The sequence below is a fragment of the Physeter macrocephalus genome, chromosome 6 (assembly GCF_002837175.3).
Source record: "Physeter macrocephalus isolate SW-GA chromosome 6, ASM283717v5, whole genome shotgun sequence".
Taxonomy (NCBI): domain Eukaryota; kingdom Metazoa; phylum Chordata; class Mammalia; order Artiodactyla; family Physeteridae; genus Physeter; species Physeter macrocephalus.
The window spans coordinates 95,931,428-95,959,408 of NC_041219.1; the positions used below are offsets into that span (position 1 = coordinate 95,931,428).

At 37.3% G+C, this 27,981-nt stretch overlaps 2 protein-coding genes across 18 annotated transcripts in view; one reads left to right on the forward strand and one right to left on the reverse strand.

The window, feature by feature from the left end:
• The window catches only part of PPHLN1 (periphilin 1), a 168,884-nt gene extending 159,698 nt beyond the window's left edge, over positions 1 to 9,186 (reverse strand). For 10 of the 16 annotated variants that reach the window (XM_028491446.2, XM_024122723.2, XM_055085686.1 and 7 more), the window contains exon 1: positions 8,198 to 8,479. In XM_028491446.2, coding sequence (XP_028347247.1) covers positions 8,198 to 8,237 — 40 coding nt within the window. In that variant the 5' untranslated portion in view covers positions 8,238 to 8,479. Of the gene's footprint in view, positions 1 to 8,197; positions 8,480 to 8,637; positions 8,772 to 9,099 lie in introns of those variants that run through there. The other 6 variants (XM_055085683.1, XM_055085682.1, XM_055085678.1 and 3 more) reach the window with 5 other exon arrangements.
• Positions 9,187 to 9,237: 51 nt separating this feature from the next.
• ZCRB1 (zinc finger CCHC-type and RNA binding motif containing 1) lies at positions 9,238 to 24,740 on the forward strand. Of its 2 annotated transcripts, none has more exons than XM_007106035.4 (8): positions 9,238 to 9,405; positions 10,448 to 10,533; positions 13,532 to 13,560; positions 19,254 to 19,365; positions 19,716 to 19,823; positions 22,510 to 22,622; positions 22,719 to 22,794; positions 23,611 to 24,733. In XM_007106035.4, exons 2-8 carry the CDS (start codon positions 10,450 to 10,452, stop codon positions 23,740 to 23,742), a joined length of 654 nt encoding a protein of 217 aa, XP_007106097.1. In that variant the 5' UTR covers positions 9,238 to 9,405; positions 10,448 to 10,449; the 3' UTR covers positions 23,743 to 24,733. The 2 variants fall into 2 exon arrangements, with proteins under 2 accessions (XP_007106097.1, XP_007106098.1); XM_007106036.3 differs by lacking the exon at positions 9,238 to 9,405 and adding an exon at positions 11,033 to 11,177 and having other exon boundaries at positions 10,446 to 10,533; positions 23,611 to 24,740.
• The last annotated feature ends 3,241 nt before the right edge of the window (positions 24,741 to 27,981 follow it).

Consider the following 27,981-nt stretch of genomic DNA (forward strand, 5'->3'; position numbering starts at 1 on the left):
GCCCCCGCGGTGAGAGGCCCGCGTGCCACAAAAAAAAAAAAAAAAAAAAAAAAAAAATTATGCGCCTTAATAAGCAAGACTCCCTTCAAACACACCTTTGAAAACAGAAGATACTATTTTGGCCACCAGAGGCCACTCAAGTTTCGTAAGAACATCAAAATTACATCAAGAAGACTTCTAGTCCTAACTTTGCCAGTTGAGAGCTGGACAGGGCATAACTCTTATCCTTTCTCTGAAAGGATTGCACTAGATGTTTAAGTCATTTTTACCTAGAATATTAAAAACACTAGCTTTAAAATACCTCACATATTGAAAGAAAATCTGGCATCCTGAGTCTGGAAAACCCTACAGTTTTATATTGGCAATAAATGGTCCCATGTTCAAAAGTAATCCCAATATCAAGCCAGTAATCATTGACTCATCAAAGAACACCAAACTGATTGGGTATAAGTTTGATGGAGAACTTTTAATGACTTTCTCTGAAAATATACAAAGTACACTGAGCAGGCTTAGGTAAAATTTTTTTTAAAAAAAGGGCATGTACGACTAACGATGGAAATTCCAAATATTTCAAATATTCTTACGTTTTAAAAAAAAAGTGACTCCAAATCTCCTCAAGGCTGTAGCCCTACCTACCACTTTACATGAAATTCAAAGGATAGAGGAGTGGGTCTACTAGAAAGACTAGGCTCACCTAATTGCTTTATAGAAATTTTGAGAAGTGCCTCACTTGCTGAGTGCAGAAATAAGACTGTATTTATAGTCTTAAATTTATAGGTCACTCCTGATCTAGTTGCCTTTTTCTGCTTGGCAGTTTGGATGACAAATAACAAAAATTTTATTGCAATTACTTCACAGTATTTGTACTTTAATTAATAAATCCACAGCTTACAGAAGCTAAAAAAAAGCAGCAAAGAAAGTAAAAGTATTTAATTTTGATGAAAACCTAGCAATTGGAAACAAAGCAGCTAGAACAAGGCAAAAAACAGAAACATAATCATACAGAAAGTCAGAATAGCACTGTCTAGAATATACATCATCAAGAGACAAGAGACCAATTAAATTCATTTGTGGAAGAGCTAAATGTAAGCAAATGAATCAGAGTTAAAATCCAGAGACAGAGAAAACACCTAAATAAAAGCAAATTTATCTGATGGGGAGTCATTGTTTAATAGGTTATGTTGTTTCAGTTTGGGAAGATGAAAAGCATTGGTTGGTGGTGATGGTTGCACAACAGTGTGAATGTAAATACTTAACACCACTGAACTGTACGCTTGAATGGTTAAAAAGGAAAATTTTATGTATATTTTACCACAATTAAAAAAAATTTTTTTAACGTGAGTTTATCTGGCATCAAACTCCCAGCTGACTTTGCTGAATGTTAACAATCACTTCTGTGTAGCATCAATCTGTATTTTGAACTTAATTTCTACTAGAAACAGAGAGCATCCACAAAACAGCAAGATATTACACTACTGTTACCAAAATTTCAATTCCTATAGTTAATCCTATGACAACTTTGCATATTTGACTTCATACCTGAGGATGCCCCAATGGAGTATTCACCTAACCCAGAGCTACAGAAATCACAGTTTCAAGCAAAAATGTTTAGTAAATAAGGTAAATTTTCTTTACCTTAAAAAGTTGACAATTTTTAAAGATCTTAATTTAAAATTTCAATTATTGTAAATATAGGAATAATTTTATAAAAGGAAGTTAGTTTCCTTTACAAATAAATAAATTGCTTACATGTCTATATTACAATGATTAAATAGAAATATTAGGCTATAAAGTAATCTCTTATAATCAATTATTTCATTTTTTAAGTTAACTCTTACCAGTGAGTATACTGAAATATTATCTTTACAGAATCTGCAGGTATTCAGTTTTTAAATGTACTCTTACCATACCTATTGCTTTTACAAAACAGCAATATCAGAATATAATGCTTTATTGTTATCTAAATTACTGTGTATTTTCAGAATAAGAACATAAAAATAGTAGAACACAATGTAATGATGAAATTAAATAGAGCTTGGTGTAGCAAAATAATTAGCACCTACTAGTAGAAAACATCGCAAAAAATCAAACACCACTGGTGAGGCCCATGCCAAATTATTAAACTTCTTTTATTCTTAAGAAACCTAGACTACCAAGGGGGAAGGGGGATGTGGGATGAATTGGGAGATTGGGATTGACATATATACACTACCAATACTATGTATTAAATAGATAACTAATGGGAAACTACTGTATAGCACAGGGAACTCTATTCAATGCTCTGTGGTGACCTAAATGGGAAGGAAATCCAAAAAAGAGGGGATATATGTATACGTATAGCTGATTCACTTTGCTGCATAGTAGAAACTAACACAGCATTGTAAAGCAACTATACTCCAATAAAAATTAATTTAAAAAAAAGAAGCCTATATAATTGGGGAAGGCAGTAATATAAATAGACGATTCCATATGCAACCCTGTACTGTTAGTAAAACAAAACAGAAGACACAGTCTGATGATTACATACAAAAGAAAGAACATTGGGCTGTAAAGAAGATTGGCTTTAAGCCGGATCTTTAATTAAAACAACAGAAAAGGGAAAAGGTATTAGAGCAGGAGCATATAACGACGGTACTATAGGATAATAAGGGAAGAATATGCTAATATCACCTTGAATTCAAAGAATCTTTTTTGTAACTTTCAAAGGATTTTAAAATAACTGATGAGTACAGCAACCTTCTGATTAGCGGCACATGTTTATGACATTATCCAGATTTAGGCTACTGACCCGTTCTGCAACTGAAGCCAGTCAGCTAAATTTAAACTAAGGTGCTCTGACTCCCAGTGAAGTGATCATGTTACTAACCCTGTCATCACTTCACTAATCTCCTCCCATTAGGGGAGTATCAGAAGTACTTCAGTAAAGTCCTCTGATCCAACACTGTATGAAAACTGAATACAACTGAAAAATGGAAGCACCCTCTACATGACAATTAAGCAGAGAACAGAATTAGAATTCAGTGTGGGGAATGTAGGCTTCATTTAGAAGTTTGCTAGTAACTGGTCATAGATTATAAAAATCTCATTCTCTTATGCCATATTCAATAGAGTACATTTAATATACCATCATGGGAGAAATAAACTTTCTTAGAGCATTCCATTGAGCTACCCAACCACTGTCATGTTAGCTTCGATTGAGGGCGAAGATGACAGGGAGGACTTGAATTCTCGGCAAGAGTAGCCTGGAAACTGAGAAACTGGAAAGTCACAGGCAATATCCTTCTGTCAAACTATTCACGCTTTGAATCCACAGGCAAGGCAACAGAGAAAGATCTGTTTTTCATTTTATCTAAAAGGTTACAGTAGCAGCTTAGACTACAGAGAAACTCTGCACATTGCTCTAGCCAGCTTCCAGTATTAAATACACTCAGGATAAATAGCTTTCCCTCCTTCCCAAATGCATTCCTTTCACTCTTTGTATTCATTCAGTAACTATTTTGATAGCAAACCATGGTTAGCAATTAGGTCACATTTGACCTCATGCTTTAGATGAGCCATAGGCCTTCGCACTGGCAACTGCCCACCCAGGATGCTTTTCTCCAGGTATCTGCATGGTTAACCCTGCAATGTCACCTCCAATGTCTTCTTAATGTCATTTTTCTACCAGATCCCCCTAATCTTGCTATTTTTTTCACAGCACTAATCATCTAAGATACTATGTAACTTTGATGTATATTATTGGTCCCTTGCGCCTAGGAATGTGAACTATATGAAAGCAGGGAATCTCTACATTGTTCACTGATTAATATTAAGCACCTAGAATAATTTGCACAAGGTATGTGCTCAGTATTCATGGAGTAAATCTGTTAAGATGGTAACATGCCCCCTCTGGATAAATGATTCCCACATCTCCACTTCCTTTCAAGAGGATATCTCACAGCACCTCCAACTCAATATGCCAGAACAGCTCTTCACACTTCTCAGAAAACTGCTTTTATCTCCTGTCTTCCCCATTTTGGTCAATGACACTATATCAGATACCCAAAGGCCCAAATCAGAAACCTGAGTCACACAAGACCCAAAACTTTTCATATCTAAGTAACTAAATCCAGCTATATCTACCACCTCAATATATAAGGTACATGTATCTCCACTTCCCTAACCCAGCTACCACTGTCTTTGTTCACATGCTCTTAATCTAGCCATTGGACTCCCTAACAGTGAAACACTGGTCTCCTTGCTTCCGATGTCACCTCTTCCACTCAGCAAACTGTAGCCAGAGTGTTCATTCTGATTAAGACACCTGATTTAAAAATCTCTCAGTTATTCCCCATATCCTAAAGAATGAAGTCTCAGCCTAAACTTAAAAAAGCTTATTTATGACCTTGCTCCTACCATTCCAGCTTCACCTCTTACCAATTCCCCAACAGCCTCCAGAACCTCCAGACATAACAAACTACATCTTGTTCTGCAAGTGTGCCACTATTTCTCACCACCATATCATGGCATGCTTTTCTCCTGCCTAGAATATCTTTCTTCTACTAATTTGCCTTCACCCTCTACTCTTCCTTCAGGATTCAGCTCAAATGTAAACTTTTCTTATATTCTCCAGAAAGAATAAAGTGTTCCTTCTTTGGGCCCCTTAAAGCGCCCTGATATACTAGTGCTATATAACATTATATTCAATTTACTTTCCTTCCTCTCCTCCCTCCCAATCTAAACACCACTGCAAAGGCAATGAATGTGTACCTTTCTTACTCCTGATGCTTAGTACAGTAAAGGTACTTATTAAATATTGATCAAATAAATATATTATTCATATGACCAACACATGAGCCATTCTGAAGAACCTAAATATTAGTTTGTACATTTTGGTTACTCAGAAAACTTCCAATGAGCACTATTAGATTATGGCTCCTATCACACTTCTCATGACACTAGTGCCACTTCATTTCTGAGCAAAAGGTACCAATAAGAATCCTTTAGCTCTAGCACCTAAAGCAGTGATTCTCAACCCTGTCTGCACATTAGAATCATCTAAAGAGCTTTAAAAAAAAAATACTAATGCCTAGGTCTTGTCCTCCGAAATCCCAGTTGCCTGGGACATTTTTTTTAAATCTTAAACTTATCTTAGGATGAGATCCATTGATGTTAAAGCAAGGTAAACATATTCCTGATATCTAAATTAAAACAAGAAGTTTTTCAGTGTCGACTTGAACCTAAAAATTACATAATACTACTTCTACTTGAAAATGTTTAATATTCCAGACATCTAAAACAAAAATGAATTTTACAATATAGTTAAAGTCTGTGAAGAAAAAAAATAACATTGGATGTCAATTAAAATGGTCAAAATAAAGAATCCACAGGAACTAATTCATTGTTCAGTGCCCAGGGAGAGATAAATGCAGGCAATGATACTTAAAAAAAAAGCCAAGAAAATTTAAATATAATCTTGAGAGAGTGCTTAAATGTGGATGAACAACAGTCAATGGTAGAATCCAAGAAAACAGAAAGGAATTGGGGAAGATAAAACGTCCATGAGAAAGATACAAACGCCCAGGGCAGAAGATTGGCATTGCAAAGGAGTGGGAAATGAGCCTGCATAGGTATTCAACAAGCTTTCATTTCCTCTCCTGAAGTAGATATTATCCCTCCCATTCCAGAAAAAAAACACAGAGGCTCTGAAAAGCTCAAATCTCAGAGGCATACGGAGCCTGGAATCAGACTCAGGCCTGTATGACTTTAAAAACCAAAGCCCCTGGGCTTCCCTGGTGGCGCAGTGGTTGAGAGTCTGCCTGCCGATGCAGGGGACACGGGTTCGTGCCCCGGTCCGGGAAGATCCCACATGCCGCGAAGCGGCTGGGCCCGAGAGCTATGGCCGCTGAGCCTGCGCGTCCGGAGCCTGTGCTCCACAACGGGAGAGGCCACAACAGGGAGAGGCCCGCGTACCGCAAAAAAAAAAAAAAAAAAAAAAACACCAAAGCCCTTTCCACCATATCACCTTGCTTCACAAAGCAAACAGGCAAGGACAGAGAAAACAAAATTCAAGGGCATTAAATGGCACAACAAAGCAAAAAAACAGGAACTTGCCTGGTGGCGCAGTGGTTAAGAATCCGCCTGCCAATGCAGGAGACACGGGTTCGAGCCCTGGTCCGGGAAGATCCTACATGCTGCGGAGCAACTAAGCCCGTGTGCCGCAACTAAAGCTTGCATGCTGCCACTACTGAAACCCGTGTGCCTAAAGCCCGTGCTCTGCAACAAGAGAAGCCACCACAATGAGAAGCCCGTGCACGACAACGAAGAGTAGCCCCAGCTCACTGCAACTAGAGAAAGCCCACACTGCAACTAGAGAAAGCCCACACAACAACGAAGACCCAATGCAGCCAAAAATAAATAAAATAAATAAATTTTTTAAAAAATAAAGATACATGTCAACTAAATACTTAAAAAAAAGAAAAAAGCGAAAAACTAGAGGAGGAGCTCCCTGTAGGCTTTTAAACCTAGAAATAAGGTGAGGGGAAAAAATGTCATTCCAAATGACATTAACCTGGCAGTATACAGGAAGGACTGAAGGTGAAGAGGCTAGAGGAAAGGAGATCGCTGATTGCTTCATAATGAACAATAGAACTTAGTACTGTTAAAGTACTGCATTCTTTAATAGTTTCCCAAGTTCTTGACTTTTCACTGCTTTAAGGAAACTTCTTTTATGTAAGTATTAAATACTTAGTAGCAAATTCTTGATTGTTCATCATGTGATCAAGTAACGGAAATTACTCAAATAGGCAAAGTTTGTGTGTAATATTTTCAAATCTAAATCTCATTTCACATCTGGATGGAGTTTACAGTCTTTAGTGGTCAGCCTCCTTCCAGTCTTTTACCCTCCATTTCACCCTTAAAAAAGGATATTCAATTAACTTTGCTAATATGTCATTCATATCTGAAGTTTCCCTGATCAAGAACCCAAATGGTTTCTTATTAATTAACTGTAACAAATCCAAACATCTCTGCCCTTTACATGGCCCCTTCTACCATCTCACCTAAACTTCTGTTCTCTCGGAATGGATCATTCATGCCTTCCTCCTCACTGTGTCACAAAGTAACAAACACTACCCTGGAGTTGTCTTATTTCCCAAACCGGAATACCTCTTTCCGTTCTCTCACTCAACTTCCAAACATCCAGAGAGGCCCAGTTCAAAATCTATTATTCTCCAGAAAGTCCATTTCTGAACCCTACAACACTTACAAAAGATTCCATACCGATGACCGCGAAGCCACGTGTGACTTATGTTTGGCCCAGGTTTCTTTTTTTTTAAATAAAACTTCAGTCCATTGACCACACTTAAAAACTGGAAGATAACCCTTTAAGAAACTGTATTTCCAACTTTCCTTGAAAAAACTGGACACTCTGGCAACGCTGGGATCACAGTCACACAGCCACAATCAGCTGTAGCTGAATAGCAGCTGACGTCTTTTGAAAAGATATTTACATTTTAAAGTCAGGAGATGACATCAACCACCTGACTTCTGAGGCTGTATCTGCAGCAACTGCAATGATTCAAGAAATACTTGACTGTCTAATAGGCACTGGAGTTACAAAAGTAAACAAGACAAATACAGTCCCTCCCTCAAAGCCTAGATAAGCAATCAGGATACATCCTGTAAGTGCTACTAAAAGGGAAGTAGAAGGCACTTAGCACACAGCAAGGGTACCTAATTCTGTGTATGGGAAGTCAGGGAACATCCCTCAGAGAAACTGACTAAACAGAGATCTTTAGCAGGTATAGGAATTATCCAGAAGAAGGCAGAGTAGGGATCAGGAAAATCAAAGAACTTTTGCAAAGACGCTGCCTGAAGAGAAAAGCATTAAGAAAGTGAAATCAGTTCCACAAGGCTAGAGCCTTGACCCACCCACAAACGCAGGTGTCAAGAGAAAGGGCTCAATTGAAAGGGCTGGAGGGAAAAAACAAGTGTTAGTTAGGGTCAGGAGACGTAAGAAAACTTCCATAAAGAGGCTGAATAAGTAAAAGTTTGTTAAGCAAGGAAGAAAGGTTTCAGAGAGCACAGTTGTTGTGTTGAGGGGTGAAATGTGGAAGAAAAGTAGGGAGAAGCAGTGAAAGCCTAAATCAAGGCAGAAGGAGAGAGCACAAAGCAGCACGGGGATGGGGGTGTAGCATAGAAGACCAAAGGGGCTTACATCTTGGACGGTAACCAAGGATAACAGGGATGTGAAGCATGGCAGTTTTGGCTGGCCACAAGTTTGCCAAGAGAATTAGTCCCAGCGGTCCCCTGGTGGACGCGGAGGCATTCGGGCCTCTCAAAATTCTGCTGCGCCCTGGCTGGATTGCACTTCCGTCTCTCTAGAAGACATCAGCTTCAGTCTGGATTGATTGTGCAGGCTCCAGGATTGGCTCTGAGTTCCAGGCTGCTGGCACGCAGGCTCCCAGGGAGTGGTTAGAGGCCTGGTCTGTATGTGCTGCTGGGTAGAAGTTAAGTATAAACTACCTTGCATTATTTTCTGGTTTTTCTGTCAGAATGATGGGCCTGTTTACAGCCACTTGGGGAAAAAGCAGTGTGTGCCCATTACAGATTTACAGGAAGAAAAAACGTGCCAAGAAAGTTAACATTTGTCCATACCAATATTCAGGATGAGTCATTCTGTGAATCCGAGTCTCCCCAAGTTGACCTTGTCTCCCCAACGAGACTGAGATATCCTCCAGAAAAGGGCCGCTTTACACTTTTTTGTAGCTCCCGAAGTGCCTATAACCGAACTGGGTACGTCGAACACATTCAGTAAATTTACCGACTTACTAACTGACCTCGGCTCATTGAAGTCACCTAGTTCAGTCCTCTTTTTGCATATTACGATGCTAAAGGGAAGAGACCCTGTATCACAGACTCAACACTTTCCTTTATTCCAAACTCCGCTGCGTCTCTCCACCCTCAACGGCAGGAGCAGAATCGTTGCACGATTCAAATGCAGCGGGAGACTCCAGGTTCCGCCGCGGAAAGGCCCGCCCGCCCGCGCGCTCCCCTCTCCCCGGTGCAGCAGCCCGTACCCATCCCCGTCCACCTCTCGGAAAGGTAAAATGCGCTCACCGACTCTGGGCCGCCGGGAGACCCCGTAAACGTAGCTGTCCACTCGTCGCCGCGCTCCCAGGGAGGCACTTCCGGCGCGCGCAAAGACGTCAGCAAAAGCGCCCGCCCCTACACCCGCCTCCGGGGCTTGGGTCAAAGGACAGCCTGGAAGAGGCACTGCTGCTAACTTCTTGTCGCCGGCTCCTGACCCCTCCCAGGACCCGTGATGCCGAGGCAGCTGCAAGGGGCGACGAACAGTCGGGGTTGAGCCCCGAGTGAGCTGAGGGCTCGCGCTCTTCTAGTCTCCTGGGCCTGCCCCACCTGAAGGTAAACGCTTACCCAGCTGCGGCCTTTCTCCCTGCGGGCTCCTCCCCAGACCCAGCTGCCGGAAACATTTGCCCCTCTCTCCCGCCATCCTTTTTATTCCAGGACCTTTACTTTTGCCTGCCCTCTCCATTCTCACCAGAACGGCTAACGTGTGAAGAGTTTCAGTTGGAAGCTTTTAAAAAGCGACCTGTCGATGAAGTTGTCCCCCAAAACATCCCAAGCATCAAGCGGTTTTCCCATTACATCGCGAACTGGCACGCCTTAGAATCAATATTGTGACATTTGTGATCGTAAATACACACCACACACACTTTTTAAATCGAAAATTTGAACTTGGTTGAGCCTGATATAATTTTCAGAGATAATTTGCTGACTTTGCAATATACGGTATGAAAATGAATTACAGATTATATTTGTAAACTGAAAAATACATATACAGGTCAATACCCTTCAGGGCACTGAAAACTATTGCAGTAATGAAATGTATCATTTCATAATTTAGCAATAATATGCAAAATTAGAGATTTGAAAGAACTTTATTTACATCGTCAAAATGTGAGACTAAAATTTCCTCTTAGCACCGCTCCAGAGAAAAATATTAAGACAACCAAAAAGTTACCCAGCCAAATTAGTGAAAATCAACAGCTAAGGGTCTTTCTGAGCTCCCAGGCTCTTTCTCACGTGGGTAGGTAAGGTATTAGGCATATCTGAAAGCACTTTCTTGCTCTTAGCCTGAGGGGAGGTTAAGAGTAGCCTCAGAGTTTTTCCTTCATCTGTTTGAAACTCACCTCTCCATTCACGCCATATTCCATCACTGAAAGGGGTTAGTGTAAAGAATCTACTTGAAAGAAGGACCAGAAAACTCTTTTAAGTGGTGTCTGGAGAAAAGGAATTCCTTAATTCACCCAGCTGGAGTCAATGTTCCTGAGTATTACTAAGAAGGAAAGTATATAAATTTGTCACTTGCCTATAGTACTGGTTTTACTTGGAATGAAGAATACCTGGTTTAGATTGCTTCTGTATTGGTTTGTTTGTTTTTTAGAAATGAGTGGTGGATTGGCCCCAAGTAAAAGCACAGTGTATGTATCCAACCTGCCCTTTTCCCTGACCAACAATGACTTATACCGGGTAAGTTTTTGTATTAGTATCGTTATGTACTGAATTCTCTATTTGAGATACAAATGTAGCTTAAGCAAACAGTTCTTTTAGGCAAAATTCATAATAAATACATTACAATGCACTTAAATCATTAATACCAAAGACCTCTATGGTAAACATAAGTGAAAAAAATTAGACACTTGTAATTTCCAAAGAGAATTCCCAGTGCTTTATAGAGGATAACAAGTTTTTTATAAACACAGAAGCCACTACTAGCATAATGATGCTGATTTTTCCTGCTTGCTTACTTGGCTTTTGAAACTGGTAGTGGGCTGGAGGTTTTGGAGGAAGGGCTGATGGAAGCAGAACAGATCCCTTTCCTAATCCTCCAATCCTGAAAGTATGTCTTAATTTATATATGTGGCAAAAACTTAACTGTTTAATAAAGTTTGTTTTCAATTCAGGATAGGGGTGATTGGAGGAGAAAAAAATCCCTTTCAACATCTTCTTTCACCTTGTTACCTTACAGAGAACAAAATTTCCTTCTGTGCCTGTCCTGCAGATGGGTGGTTGAGAGGGACTGGAAGGAATGAAAAGAGTCCTATCTACAAGTGTGCCCTCTTTTCTCTGCTACTTTGGGTAGATGTTAAGTACAGTAGAGAGATGCTGCATAGGTGAGACATAGTACTTGATTAATTAATTAAGATAGCTTGAGTCTTGAACAGAGAAGAAAACAAACTTTAGTGTCCTTCCTTGTATCCAAATAGAGACATCTCTTTTTATTGAACACTTACTATATGCCAAGGACCACTTACAAGTACTAGGTACACATCAGTGAACAGATGAAAATCCCTTTTGGCACTCACAATGTAGCAAGATAGAGAAAATTTGAAATATAAAAAATTCAAATGATGTTATTTGTTAGACACTAAGTTAATGCTAAGGTGTTAGGTGCTAAGGAGAAAAAATAAAGCAGGAAAGGAGGGTTATTAAATTTTAGGTTGGGGGTGAAATTTTACGTTAGGAAGGTGACTTTCAATTAAGACATGAAGGAAGTAAGAGGCAGCTATGCAGATGTCTAGGGGGGACAAGCATTTCAGGCAGACAGAGTAAAGTGGAGAGAAGAGGAGGGGCAGTCAGAGGTAAGCCCATTCAGGGGTGCCTTATAGGGCTTGCATAGATAATGGTAAGGACTCTGAATGAAATGAGAAGCCATTAGAAATGTTATGTAGAAAACTGTCTTTCATACAAATGGCCAATAGGCACGTGAAAAGATGCTAAACATAGCTAATTATTAGAGAAATGCAAATCAGAACTACAATGAGGTACCACCTCACACTGGTCAGAATGACCATCGTTAAAAAGTCCACAAACAATAAATGCTGGAGAGGGTGTGGAGAAAAGGGAACCCTCCTGCGTTGTTGGTGGGAATCTAAATTGGTATAGCCACTACGGAAAACAATATGGAGGTTCCTCAAAAAACTAAAAATAGAGTTGCCATATGATCCTGCAATCCCACTGCTGGGCATATGTCCAGAAAAAACTATAATTTGAAACAATACATGGCACCTCTATGTTCATAGCAGTACTATTCACAATAGCCAAGACATGGAAACAACCTATATGTCCATCAACAGATGAATGGATAAAGATGTGAGATAGATAGATATACATACACATACACACACTATGGAATACTACTCAGCCATAGAAAAGAATGAAATACTGCCATCTGCAGCAACATGGATGGACCCAGAGATTATCATACTAAGTGAAGTAAGTGAGAAAGAGAGACAAATACCGTATGATATCACTTATATGTGGAATCTAAAATATGACACAAATGAACTTATCTACAAAATAGAAACAGACTCACAGCCATAGAAAACAGACTTGTGGTTGCCAAGGGGGAGGAGTGGTGGGGAAGGGGTGGATTGGGAGTTTGGGATTAGCAGATGCAAACTATTATATGCAGAATGGATAAACAACAAGGTCCTACTGTATAGCACAGGGAACTGTATTCAATATTCTGTAATAAACCATAATGGAAAAAAATATGAAAAAGAGTATGTGTGTGTATATATATATATACATGTATGTGTGTGTATATATACATATACACTTTGCTGTACACCAGAAACTAACACAACATTGTAAATCAACTATACTTCAATGAAGTAAATTTTTTTAAAAAAGAAAAAATGAAAGGCAAACCACAAAAAAAAAAAGAAAAGAGAGAAAACTGTCTTTTTGATCTTCAGAATTCAGTATTACTAACACTGCAATCCAGTTATACTATGTTCCATGATTACCCAACTTATAGAACTCAAGCATTTATTATTACTGATTATATACATTAATGTATTCTGAAGGACTTTTGTACCAAGCATTATATAATAAATAGGACCGGCTGAAACAGTAGAAGTAGATGAGATTGCTTAGAGTGAAGATGTAGATGTAAAAGGGAAGAAAGGGCCAACTGTAAAGTACCACCAACATATTAGGGTGGGCAGAAAGACTGATGGGAATGGATTTTTCATTATGGAAGCTTTTTTGTTTTATGAACAGTCTGTGTTAGGATTTGTCTTCTGACATAGTGATTGCTTGATGGGGTGGGGGGGTAGGCCAGGAACAGTGATATTCCACAACATTGATAGTTGAAGCACAAGGTTTCTCTGGAGCTATGGTGGGGTTGATAGTTGTCATGGATATACCACAGAAACACTCAGCTGTGCAATGTGTGTGCCTTCAATCTACCACACATGAAGAGTGTATTTTTTTCTCTGTATGCACTCTTCTGTCAGAAATTTAGGAACTAAGGCAAATACCTGTGACACCAGTAGCCAAAAAAGAGTATTATGCTAGTCACTAAAAAAATATATCTTCTAGGGCTTACCTTATAGACCAGAGGCTAAAAATTTTCATAAACTACAGCAAACAATGTGGTCAGTATATACAGCCTGAAAATTTAATGTTTTTTTATGATTTTAAATTAAATTGCAAATTATTATGTGGTCTTTTGTTTCAGATATTTTCCAAGTATGGCAAAGTTGTAAAGTAAGTATATCAGATTTTGAAACTTCATTTAAAAGTCTATCGGAATTTACTTCTCCATTATTTTCTTAATGGAAGTAGATTTACTATCCTTTATAAAACAGATATTTGATATAAAAAAGAAATAAAAATACTGTTAACATTTTATGTATATTTCAGTAATTTTTAAATATACATAAATATCTATAGACGAGTTTTAAAAGACAATTCTATACATGCAATTTTGTTGTCTTTTTTTAAACTTGACATTATATATACTATAGTATACTATAGTATACTATACAAGTATAGTATACAAGTATACCATAAATGGATTATTATTTGTCAAACAAATAGAATATAAAAACAAACACAGTTGACTCTTGAACAATGCAGGGTTAATGAGAGTGTAAAGTAAAAGCAAGATAGTGTTATTTTATCTTACAATTAATGATATGTTCTGGTATAAATTTAAAGTCGTATTTAAAATCCCAAGAATTTAGAGCATATTTATCTTGCCTAGTTGTTTTTCTTTTAGCTTTGATAAATGGATGTTAAACAGTTGAAGTTCATCTGCATCCTGAGGTTAACTTCTTTTAAACTTACTTCTCTATTAAAAAATCATCAAAAATGCTACTAGGTCTTCGGAATTTCAAACAGTGATCATTATCAATCAGAACACAAATAATGATATGTAACAACACATAAATACGCTATGCATTGTTCTAATATCTTTACATAAATTATCTCATTAAAGTCTCACAACTACCTTTTAAGATAGCTACTGTTATTATCCTGATATTATAAACGACAAAACGGAAGCACATAGTAAACCTAAAATCATATTGCTGGTTAGCAGTGGAGCCAAGGTTTGAATCCAATAGTTTGATTCCAGCCTATTCCTTTAACCTTTACCTTTTCTTGATTTTTCCCTGTCAGAATTGCTGAATGAATTTCCGTACAAATACATAATTATAAGCCATGAGAATGCTATGAAGTTAGACACAGAGTTATAAGCACCTATAAACAGGGAAGACCTGATCTAGTCTAGAGAGTCAGGGTAGATTTACCTAAGTCATTATCCTTTGAGGTGAAACCTAGAGGCTGACTAAGAGTTAAGTAGGTTAAAAGAATGGGAGGAACATTTCAGGTAGAGGGACTTGCTTGTGCAAAGGCCCTGTGGCAAGAGAAAATAAAGCGAGATCAAGAAACAGAAAGAAGGCCAGTGTGACTTGAGATGAGTGAGCAAGAGGGAGAAAGCACAAGACAGGTCCAGAGATGGAAGCAGGTTCCTCTAAGGACGTCAAGAATCCATTAAATAATTTTAAATGAGGGAGTGACATGATTTGAATTTTAGAAGCTTATTCCATCCAGCTTCAGTGTAGAGATTGGATTGGAGGGGAACAAGAGCAGATGCAGGGAGACCAGTCAAAAGATATAACAATAGCCCAGGGGAGAAATTTGGACTAAGATGATACAGGTAGAGAGGTAAAGACTGGTCAGATTTGAGAGATCATTAGGCAGGAAAATGGGTAATACTTAGTGATATACTTACTTTGTATGTAAGGGTTGGGTGAGCGAGAAGGAGGTGTTATGGATGACACCCAGGTTTCCCAGAATAGTGTCTGCTTCACTTCATGTGCTTAAATGAGTACATCATCTACCTTATATCAGGAAATAGTACCACCATCTAGCTTTTTTCCCATGCTAGAGACATGGGAATCATCCTAGGTTTGTCTTTTTAAATCCTTGATGTAATTATTTTTCTGTTACTGTAGAAGGTACCTCTATCAAAGTAATGTATTTTAATTGGTTTATAGGTCTTTCTCCACCTCTAGACTGTAATCCTTTTCCTGAGGATAAAAACCTGTCCTACTGCCAGTGCTTAGGGCTGAATGGCCACATGAACAAACAAATGGATGCACGCTTTTGAGAAACTGCTTTCCCATTTGTATCTGTCTTTTTTTTTTTTAACATATGGAGGTAGGATTAATAGGGGTTACAGAGACAATCTTAAAGAAGATTTTTATATCAAAATAGGTGAGATGAAAGGAACATTTTATAGATGAAGCTTAGAGAGGTGCCTGGCAAATAATAGAGTAAAAATTCCATCACATGGGGCTTCCCTGGTGGCGCAGTGGTTGCGCGTCCGCCTGCCGATGCAGGGGAACCGGGTTCGCGCCCCAGTCTGGGAGGATCCCACATGCCGCGGAGCGGCTGGGCCCGTGAGCCATGGCCGCTGAGCCTGTGCATCCGGAGCCTGTGCTCCGCAACGGGAGAGGCCACAACAGAGGGAGGCCCGCATACCACAAAAAAAAAAAAAAAAAAAAATTCCATCACATGTATCCAAACATAAAGATTTGTTATTACTGCAAAAATAAATTTTTGAATAGGGGAGATGAGGCATTGTTTATACAGAGATTTCAGTAGAGACAAGCAGAAAAGAAAGGAGAAGAAATTATTTCCAGTTAAGAACTGATACATTCTGAACCCTGAAGAAGGAGTGAAATTTTAATGGGCAAAACATTGAGATTTGAAAGCGGATAGAAGCCATATGAACAGAGGCACCAGTTTAAAGGAAGTTCAGGCCATGCTCCATGAACACTGAGTGCCTTCTTGTGGCTACACCTCATAGTTTGCAAGTGAGGAGCAGTGAAAGATGAGGGAAATGCGAGCCATAATCATGAAGGATACTGATTGCTGGACCAAAGAATAGGCAACTTGAAGAACCAGAGATTTTTGAGCAAAGGAATAAGTGATTTTATTTATTCCTCAAGTAGAAGACTTTTCCACTAGCGTATGAGCATAAATTAACATCAAGGGAACCAGTAAGAATAGATTATGGAAACAGTAATGCCACCGTGGACAAGAAAAAAAGCAGTGGGAATGGAAAAGAGAGGACAGATGAAAGAGATCATTAACTGAGTATGACTTAGAAAACTAACACTTCCAAATAGTACTTTCAAAAAAATGATTTATGACTTTAACTGACCATCACAAACATTATGAAATTTTTAAAAAGCTAAAGTAACTATCTTACTTTATACTTCTTTCAAAATTGGTTAAAAACTTTCCTGTTTATGCTAACAGGTGTGGCTTTGAAGAAAACCAGCCTAAACTTGAGCTGCATCAAGTGCTTGACTTCTCTTCCTTCCTTCTAAGCCCAATGAATAAACAGATGCAGCCTTTTGAGAAAGTAAACCATTTTAGTTGCCCATTTTTCCCTAAATTATTGTAACTTATATTTTTTTAAATGAAATAAGACATCGCTTTTCTTAATATAGTGGCATCTTTTTACCAATTTCATTCCAATGACTCTGTAGGTACCTAATCCCAAATCCAAATAAAATAAATTTTAATATGTGAAATGTAATACTAAATCAAATTTCTGTTTATTCGTTCATGTTCTCTTGTCTGTTTTCCTGTCAATTCAGTTTTTAGAAAATTATTAAGCTTTGTGTTAGAGCTTTGTCTCTTTTTCTGCTATTTGGAAATAATTTCAAATTTATAAGTTACAAAAATAGTACAAAGAACATCAAAATATCCTTTGCCCAGATTCACTTATTAATATTTTATCCCCATTTATCATTTGCACTCTGCCCAATGTGTGTGCATGTATGGGTGTTTGTGTGTGCGTATACACACACACGCACACACACACACCTATATGAGTATGTCTATATATATATGTGTATACATACACACACACAATTTGCTTTTGTGAGTCATTTGAGGCTGTTATAAACATCATCACCCTTTACTCCTAAATACTTCAGTGTGTATTTCCTAAAAATACAATAGGGTAATATGTTATATAACCACAGTACAGTTACCAAACTCATAAATTTATCCTGATACAGTACTTTTGTTGAATCAGTCATCCATGTTCCAGTTTTGTCAGTTGACCCAATAATGTCCCACATAGAATTTTTTGCCTCTAGTACAGAATCCAGTCTAGAGTTAGATGTTATTTTAACTGTCCTATCTTTTTAGCCTCCTTTAATCTGGAACATTTATAAATAATATAGCTCTAACCCATCTTTTTTTCCCCTCATTTTGTGTTTTCCTGATGTTGCCTCATGATTATATGGTGGTTATGTATTCTTGGCTGGTATACGCTATAGGTGATGTGTTCTGAGGGTGTCACATCTGGATTCATACAGCATGCATCTGCCCCTCATTAGTGATATTAATTTTGATCACCCAGTCAAGACATTAACCAACTTCTCCACTGTATAATTACTTTTTTTCCCTTTTGCAACTAAGAAGCAGTCAGTGGGAGACACTCTTAAGACAATGCAAACATCCTATTCCACATAAAAATTTCATTTTAGACATAGCATTTGTTGATAATTCTTGCCTGATCCAGTACCATGATTGTTGCAAATGGTGATTTTCCAACTCTAGCACTCCCTATACATTCACCAGTCATCCCTTGGCATTCAGTAGCTCTCCTTTCTCCCCCTTTTATTTATTATCAGTATGGACTTACGAATTCCTTTTTTATGTGGCTTATAATTCATTACTGTATTTAATTATTTTGGTACCCAGACTGTCCTAGATTTGGCCAATGGGTGCTTCCTCCAACTGGCTTCTCTGTTCTTGTGCCATGCCCCATCATTACTTTTTTTTTTCAAGTATTCCCTTTCTTTTTTTTTTTTAAAATTAATTAATTAATTTATTTTTGGCTGAGTTGGGTCTTTGTTGTTGCACGTGAGCTTTCTCTAGTTGCGGCAAGCGGGGGCTACGTTCACTGCAGTACGCAGGCTTCTCATTGCGGTGGCTTCTCTTGTTGCAGAGCACGGGCTCTAGGCATGCAGGCCTCAGTAGTTGAGGCTCATGGACTCTAGAGCGCAGGCTCAGTAGTTGTGGCGCACGGGCTTAGCCGCTCCGCGGCATGTGGGATCCTCCCAGACCAGGGCTCCAACCTGTGTTCCCTGCATCGGCAGGCGGATTCCCAACCACTGCGCCACCAGGGAAACCCCAGTACTTCCTTTCTGACATAACAAGATGTTACAAGTTCATCTTGTACATACCCTATCCCAGCCTTGGAGTCAGCCATTTCTCCAAAGAGCCCTGTTGAATATTTTCTTAAACCGTATTTAATGACATATAATGAGCGAGGACCACAGCACTAGGGATGGGTAAAGCATCAGGAGAAAGAACAGGCTCTGTGCTCTTATGACCATCCCTACCACTTATGTACCTTGGGTAGTATGGCTAAGAAGCACAGAAGTGGAGATTCTTTAAAAGAATATTAAGATTATAGTTATGTTCTAACACCTAGACAAAAATAATTTGAGTAAATCTCTTTACTTTCTGGGTAGAAGAGAACATCTCAGTTTTGTTTTGTTTTGTTTTTTCCTGCAGAGTGAGGGAGTCAGTAGAGAAGAGGAATTATGCTTACTCCTCAAGATTCCATTGTCTCTAATCTCTTCATCCTTCAACCTCTGATTAATGTTAGATTTATCAGATACTTCTAATCATAGCTGTGTTCACTTGTGTGAAATCAGTATCACACTTTCCCATTTCCATTCTTCTTGATATCCCATGACTTTGAAGAGTTAGCTATTTGTCAAATATATTAATTTCCTTGCTTTCTCTATAAATGTTTTATTAACGCTTTTTGACCACTTTGAGTTTTTCAAATATTAATTCATATATTTCGTTTATTGCTGCCTCATTATTTTTAACTGGCTATTTGTTTATGCTTTAAGGGTTACTATAATGAAAGATAAAGATACCAGGAAGAGTAAAGGGGTTGCATTTATTTTATTTTTGGATAAAGACTCTGCACAAAACTGTACCAGGGCAATAAACAACAAACAGGTAAGCCATTCATTCCCAACAAGGTTTTTAACCAAAAGCCTTTGTGCTTATCCAGGCTAAAAATATGGGGATATGGGGATGGTCAAGTCTGATGGATATCAGTAGGTCCTGAGGGTATTTAACTTACAGAAAAGAGGTCAAAACTGTACTGGGTTCCCAAAACACTGGTAGAATATAAGGAATAAAAGTCTATTCTACAGGAAAGAATTTGTCACACCTAAGTGGGCAATTGCTAAAATAATCTAAAAAATAAAATGGAATTGAAGGTTTGAGGAAATGGGATCCAATAACTGTAGTTTTAGGTTTCAGTGAAATACATCCTTCTGCATTTGCGTTTTTCTCTGTTCTAGTTATTCGGTAGAGTGATAAAAGCAAGCATTGCTATTGACAATGGAAGAGCAGCTGAGTTCATCCGAAGACGAAACTACTTTGATAAATCTAAGTGTTATGAATGTGGGGTGAGTATACCTAAAACAGTATAATTTTCCATAGTTTACTTGAAGGTATTTTTCACATCAGTGTTTTATTTGTGTTCTCCAAGACTTCTGGATGGCTAAAATCGGGTTATGAAAGTTTTACTTTGAGACTCTAGACTCATGTAAGTAAACTCAGTTGAAATGTCATATGTAAAGTTAACCTGAGTTGGGTAATACAGGGTGGTATTTGCTCCAGTTTCCAAACCTTTGAAGGTTGTTAGATTAAAAAGTTTAAGACTAATTACTTACATTATTGTCTGAAAGATTTTAGTGACCCATAAATTTTTGTGTTTCTATAATATTTTACCAATGATTAAGTATCACAAATCAGTAAAAACATTATGATATGACCCATCCTCTATGGGATATTGTTTTGAAAAGTTTTCCCCCCTATTAGTACTGCTGGTAGTTCAGGAGCTGAACTATACCCAGATTTTCTTATCTAGTTCTCATCATCTGTTGTTATCCATTTAAACTTTGGGTGATTAGGAGAGATGTATAGCCACAACACAACTTTGCCCAAGGCCCATAATTGTATCAAGAGAATTTCAGTCTGGGTCTGTTGCTACCTATTTCTAAAATGTCTTTATATATACTAAAAAGCAGGATCCAGAGGTTAATGGGGAGCTTTCTACTGAAGAAAAGATTACTGAGAGACATTGTCCTGGCTACATGATCATATGGAAAATAGAAGGAAATGTGTTGAGGTCCTTTCCCCAGTGCCACTCACTCCCCCTCAAAAATATATACATATACAGACAGATGGGTGGGTGAATAGATAGATGGATGGATGTACGGAAAGAGAGAGCAAGCAAGGCACTGGGTACATTCTGTACATTTTTATGATTCTGACACCTAAGTTAATGTTTCAAAACCTGTGTTCCAGAGTCCATCATAAAAAAGAAAAAAAAAGAAATGAAAGGAGGGTGGAGTTGTTATGGTCAGATAGATAAGTATATATCCACATATTCAGAGTAAATATTAAATTATCCGAGAACTCCTGGATGAATCTGTTAATCTGTCTTTTTGGTTTATGGATCTGTAGATTTGTTATATTATATATACTTAGTACATTATAATATTTCTTAAAACTTCCCCCCACAAAAATCTGTTTACGTTTATTTTAGCCTGATTTTCCCCAAAGCTATTTCACTATTAAACCCCTGCCCCCGTTTTTTTTTTTTGTATGGGATATGTTAACAGTTTTTGGTATACCATTATTCCAAAAACAGTTTGAAAAATGGTTCTCTAAGTACATCCTCTCAGCAGTTCATTAACAATGACACCTCTTGGGTTCAGCCATGTCCCCAGGTATACAAAGTACACAGTCTATTTGATGCTTTGTAAAATATACTTGAAAAGCATGATTATTTTTCTCTTCTGTTGTTCTAATCTTGGCTCAGCCTCTCCGCACACCCTCATTCTCACATATTATTTCTAAAGGTATTTTGGTAAGCTAATACACAGATTCATTGTCTCTTTTTACAACTCAAAGCATGTTATGGCTCATTATAATGTTATGGCTAGTCCAGCACTGTCAAATACAAACATATGCAAGCCACAGATTTAATTATAAATGTTCTATTAGCCACATTAAAAAAAATAAACAGGGTAAAAACTTAATATATTTTAATTCAAAATATTTTCATTTGAGTTATGTAATTAAAATTTTTTAAAATTATAATATTTTACATTCTTTTTTCATACTGTCTTCACAATCCAGTATGTATCAATTCAGATAGGTTCTCAGTAACCACAGGAGAATTATAGCTAGTGGCTACCGTAAGTGGACAGTGCAGGTATAGTCCAGATATGAAAGAAGCAAAATGAAATTAATTGATAGGAAAAGTGAGGAAGACTTTAAATTTTCCATTTGTTTTTAAAAGAAAATGTTCAGCAACATCTTGGAAGTTAGGAATAATTTTGTCCCCATTTTATCATAATAACTTAAAATTTTTACAACTAAGGTAGATGGTCCATTTAAATTTTGAATTATTTTATATCCTGAATCTTCAGATTTAAAATGTTTGAAGGAAGAAAACTTCTTTTACTCTTAGTGAAACGACTAAAATACTTCCTTATTGGGAGTTATAATATCATAATCTCTTCCTTCTAAATATTAAAGTAATTTAATATTTAATTTAATTTTAATTTTTTTGTGTATATTTTAATTTCTTTGTGTATAATTTCTGTATCTTTGTGTATATTCCCTGTGTGACAACATTCTTTTTTTTTTTAATTTATTTATTTATTTATTTATTTTTGGCTGTGTTGGGTCTTTCCTGTTTTGGCTGTGTGCGGGCTTTCTCTAGTTGCGGCGCACGGGCTTCTCATTGCGGTGGCTTCTCTTGTTGTGGAGCATGGGCTCTAGGCACACGGGCTTCAGTAGTTGTGGCTCGCAGCCTCAGTAGTTGTGGCTCGGGCTCAGTAGTTGTGGCGCACGGGCTTAATTGCTCTGCAGCATGTGGGATCTTCGCGGACCAGGGCTCAAACTCGTGTCCCCTGCATTGGCAGGCAGATTCTTAACCACTGTGCCACCAGGGAGGCCCCTGTGTGACATTATTCTTTCTTAAGTTCTAAACATTTTAGTCTTAAGGAACCACCAAGTTTCTGTTAATAACACAACAAATGTAATATTTTTCCTTTCCTTTTTAATGGGAAACAAAAGGAAAGTGGACACTTAAGTTATGCCTGTCCTAAAAATATGCTTGGAGAACGTGAACCTCCAAAGAAGAAAGAGAAAAAGAAAAAAAAGAAAATTCCTGAACCAGAAGAAGAAATGTATGTATATCCACTCTTACCAAATACATTATTATGTACCTTTTGTCTTTTTCCTATTGATTAAGTGCATTCTGATTTTTTTTTTTAATAATTTAGTGAAGAAGTAGAAGAAAGTGATGATGAAGGGGAAGATCCTGCTCTTGACAGCCTCAGTCAGGCCATAGCTTTCCAGGTACTAAATAGTTCTTTTCTAAGGCACCATGCCGTAGCTGCCTTGAGTTAACAGTTTTATATTCCTTGCTTACTTTATTGATCATCTCCTGATGGCAACCTCTGTTTTCCCCTTTGCCCCTAAACTTTAGGGGATAGGCTCTTTCTTTAAGGTCTTTAGAACAGTGTGGTGGAAAAGTGCCTATCGGTTCTTTCTAGATTTTAAGGGCCCCACAACACTTTTACTGTCTTAATCTGTTTTCATTATAGAATTGAACAGAACTATTTGATTCAAGTGAATTTAGCCCAGTGGAAAAGATTTTATTAAATCGAAGCTACTGTTTTAAAAGAAGCTTCATTTTAAAATAAGACCAAAAACATATTTCTGACCATTAAAGGTCCTAATACAAGTATACGAAACATTTTTTGAAGAAGGTTGTATAACTTCCTGATTTTATATAACCACTTATTTTGTTTTAATGTAGTTGATAAATTGTAAATGCATACATCAATTTATTTTTTCCTTTTAGTTAACTAATGTCGTACTTTATGTAACATTCCCACATCCAACAGGGATGACAAGTAGGCTTCATTTCACATGCCTGTTAATTAGTAGAACTTGTCTAAAATAATTTCGATTAACATGGTAAGACTGTGACAAAACTTGGGGGTAGGGGAAATAGCATCTTAATGGAGTAGAACTGTCTGCACGGGCTAGGAGGGTAGAGTGCGCTGGCACTTGTGATGTATGTTTTGCCATGTTTTGAATCAATGGACTATAAATAATATTAAACAGATTCCTGATTTTGTTTTCTTTGTTTTCCGAACCACATTACAGCAAGCCAAAATTGAAGAAGAACAAAAAAAATGGAAACCCAGTTCAGGGGGTCCCTCAACATCAGATGATTCAAGACGCCCAAGGATAAAGAAAAGCGCATATTTCAGTGATGAGGAGGAACTTAGTGATTAAAATTATATATATTATGTCAATATCATTAAAAAATTTTTAAATCTTGGAGTACCAAGTTCCATTGGGACTAAAGATTACTTTTAGAATTTGAACGTAAGAACACTTAGTACCAAATAGTTTTTTACTTTAAAATTGTTCATAGGAAATTGAAAAGTAATTTTAAAGTATCATGTTTATCTTGCATCAAGATTTGCTAATAATCATTAATCTTGAAAACAGTTCATTTGAATAAAAAAGAAAACTTAATACTACCATAATAATGCTATTGCCATCCCAAGAAAAAAGGTAGATAAGTAAAAAGATTTGTTTGAGAAGTTCATTATAAAAGTTTATTCATGATTGGCTTATTTGAAGACTTTTGAAATAAATTTCATCTTTAAAACAAAAACCTCTTAAAGACTGAAAAGGTTGAATGATTTATTGTTATTAATGTAAATAAAATTTTCTCAAGAGAATTTTATTTTTAAATGTAGGTGTTTTTGTCATCTTATTTCTTTTAGCTTTATCCCAATCTGGATACATTGTAATTACCCATAAAATTTAAAGTAAAGTAGCTCTCAAAGGCTTGTAACCGAAGAGCAGTAATTTGTCCTTTGGCACAAAGTTCCATTCCCCAAAAACAGCCAGCTTCTATATTTGTGTCTTTTCACGTGTACATACATCTTGCTAAATAAAATACATATATTTCTGCCACTTAATCCATAAAAGGATGAAGGAAGACTTTTCAATCTCCTATACTCCCCTCTGCCCTCCTCCACCTTCCCAACATGGCTATTTTTAAATTTTTGGTTAAATCCATATTTTATTGTTTTTATTTTAGGACCGTCGAAATACTGTTCACTTCAGAGCTAATGAGTGTGCTATGGTTACATTTTTCCTAGAGTTAATAATTGCCTTATTTTTTTCATGTATTATATTTCTTTGTTTTTATGACTGAAGCTTCCCATACCTTTTGCAGATGGTTATATGGGAATGGGATTATGGAGCCATTAATTTTCTACTTTCTCTATTTCTGTACTATTGAATTCTTTTTAAAAGAACATCTATTTATTAGTTTCTTAATTACTAAAAGCAATAAAAATATTTCCACCTTGAAAACTATAAAGGCATTGAAAGTGTTAACCCCTCACCAGCAAAATATCTTCTAGATCTCAGTGAGGAAACCAGACAAAAAGACTGAATGCTGGACTGTATTTTCTGTTTCATCCATTAATTCATCAAATTTAAAGCAAAGCAAAAAATTGGGAAAAAACATGCCACAAAATACAGAAAAGTTTATATGAATACCTTAAAACAGAATAGAAAATGAGCTAGTGACATAAACAGTATATAGAAAATTTTAAATAGTAAATGAAAATATTTTAACAAAGATTCTATTCAACTGTAGTTGAATAGATGTTAGTTTTTTTTTACCTAATTAAAAAAAATTAGTGGTGATGAAGATGTCATAAGAATACATGTATTATATACTGGCTAATTTCTGAAGGGTAATTTAACAAGTATCAACTATTAAGTATGTTCTATTGTTTGAACTAGAAATAACATTCTTTTTTATCCTAGGGTTCTAGTCAGAAATACAAATATTTATGTACAAAGGTATATATTGTTATTTAAAATTAAAAACACAAATAGTTAAATATCAACAAAAGATAAAGCATGATACATACAAAATGATTATTAGAAAGCATTAAAATGTTTCAGAGAATTTCTAATGGGATGGAAAAACATTCTGGATTTAATGGCAAGTGCAGAATACCTGCTGTGTATGGATACATGCATATGGATGGGAAAAGTCAACAACTAAGGTAGTAATGGCATAGTAAAGACTATAGTCTTGACAGACATACCTAGGTTTCTGTGGCCATGTTTCCACTTAGAGTTGATGGCCTGGGGCCATTTACTTAACCTGAGTTCTTTGAAAAATAAAAAGGTTCAAACAACGCCAAAGGACAAATATTGTATAATTCGACTTATACGAGGTACCTACAATAGGTAAATTGATAGAGACAGAGTAGAATCGAGGTTACCAGGGACTGGGAGGAAGGGGGAAGGGGGTGTTATTGTTTAATGGGTACAGAATTTTTGTTGGGGATGATGAAAATGTTTTAGGTGTAGACAGTGGTGGTTACACAGCGTTGTGAATGTACTTAATACCACTGAATTGTATACTTAAAAACGGTTAAAATGGTAAATTTTATGTATATTTTACCACACAAACAAATATACAAACATAGCTGGTTAAAATTTTTGTGTAAAGAGCAATTAAGCCACCAAGACCCTCCCTGCCACCCCCCAGTCATGCTGAACCATGATACCTGCAGTCTCCTTCCCCTGCCAGTGTCCAAAACACTCTCAGATAAGTTCATTTCACCTCGAGCAGGGGATTGGATGGGGCGGGGGGGAGTCGTTCCTTCCCAGGAGAAAAGACATAGACACTGGAAATTTGGGCCCTAAAAAGAGGTCAGTACAACAATAAAGTCCCTCAAGTTGATATACCCAAGGTGGTGGTGGTGGTATATGCTTCTGATCAGCTTTTAAGTGCTCCACGTTCAAATAATGAACAGACATATCAGCATCAACAAGTGTTTGAGGAAGTCCTCAAACAGTAGAAATCCACATGACTAGACCAAAGAAAGGAGCTTAGAGGAGCTGAGGAATTCTGGCTTTAAAAATCTATCTGGGGCTTCCCTGGTGGCGCAGTGGTTGAGAGTCCGCCTGCCGATGCAGGGCACACGGGTTCGTGCCCCGGTCCGGGAAGATCCCACATGCCGCAGAGCGGCTAGGCCCGTGAGCCATGGCCGCTGAGCCTGCGCGTCCGGAGCCTGCGCTTCGCAATGGGAGAGGCCACAACATTGAGAGGCCCGCGTACCGCAAAAAAAAAAAAAAAAAAAATCTATCTGACTCCCTGGGTTTCTGGGAAAAGGACTGTGGATCTGTATTAAACTGGATGATTTCTAACGTAAAAGCATCTATCAATCAGAGAATGCCCATCCTACCAGATATAAGATATGTTTTCTTTCCCTCTGCAATCATTTATTTACTCATTTGTTATTTTGGGTGGTTTTTTTTTTTGATTAGGTGCCTATTCTGGAACTGCTGGTTATAATTTTCAGATTATCACAAAAAACAGATGGCCACATATAATAGGACATATTTATATTATAAGTATTAACTGTTAATTCATTTCTTTGTTTTATATTCCATAAGTGTGTGTAATTTGTGGTACACAACAGTGATCACGAAATATTTAGGCATTAATACGTGTAAATAGTAAAAGAGAAGTACTTGAAAGCTTTCCATAGAATATACCAGAGCTAGATCAGTAATTCAGACAATTGTTTATAGAGTGAAGCATGATTTTAAACGGGGAGGTAAAGGATCACTGGATCACATAACTGAGACTTTTAGCTTCAGAAATGGATGAAGGGGTTAAAAATGTAATTAGAAATCTGTTTTTCTTTGTCTCTTAACCAATGCTTTCCTCTGTACTACCTTTGTTTTCCCACAAACTTTCTTCATGAGGTAGCAGAGATGACCACCAGTATCTCTAAAGCTAGGAATCCGAAGAATGAGAACTCGTCTCCCCCAACGGTTCCAGCAAAACTCCCAAGAAAAGCCCTGATGTGCCAGGCCTGTGTCCCAGTCCCCATTCCGGAAGATGAGGAGTAGGTCAGTCCGACCCAACTCACATGGATGTTCCCACGCAATGTGGTATTTATTTTCAGTTTGGAATCAATGTGGAAGTTCCTTATCTTGTCAAGCCTATTAGGGTCTCCCTTCATCATTGTCAAAGACAGAATACTGAGGCAGCTGAGCAGGATGCACAGAGAAAACAGATGCACAGAACACTCTATGACATAAATCACAGCAAGATCCTTTTTGACCCACCTCCTAGAGAAATGGAAATAAAAACAAAAATAAACAAATGGGACCTAATGAAACTTACAAGCTTTTGCACAGCAAAGGATACCATAAACAAGACCAAAAGACAACCCTCAGAATGGGAGAAAATAGTTGCAAATGAAGCACCTGACAAAGGATTAATCTCCAAAATTTACAAGCAACTCATGCAGCTCAATAACAAAAAAACAACTCAATCCAAAAATGGGCAGAAGACCTAAATAGACATTTCTCCAAAGAAGATATACAGATTGCCAACAAACACATGAAAGAATGCTCAACATCATTAATCATTAGAGAAATGCAAATCAAAACTACAGTGAGATATCATCTCAAACC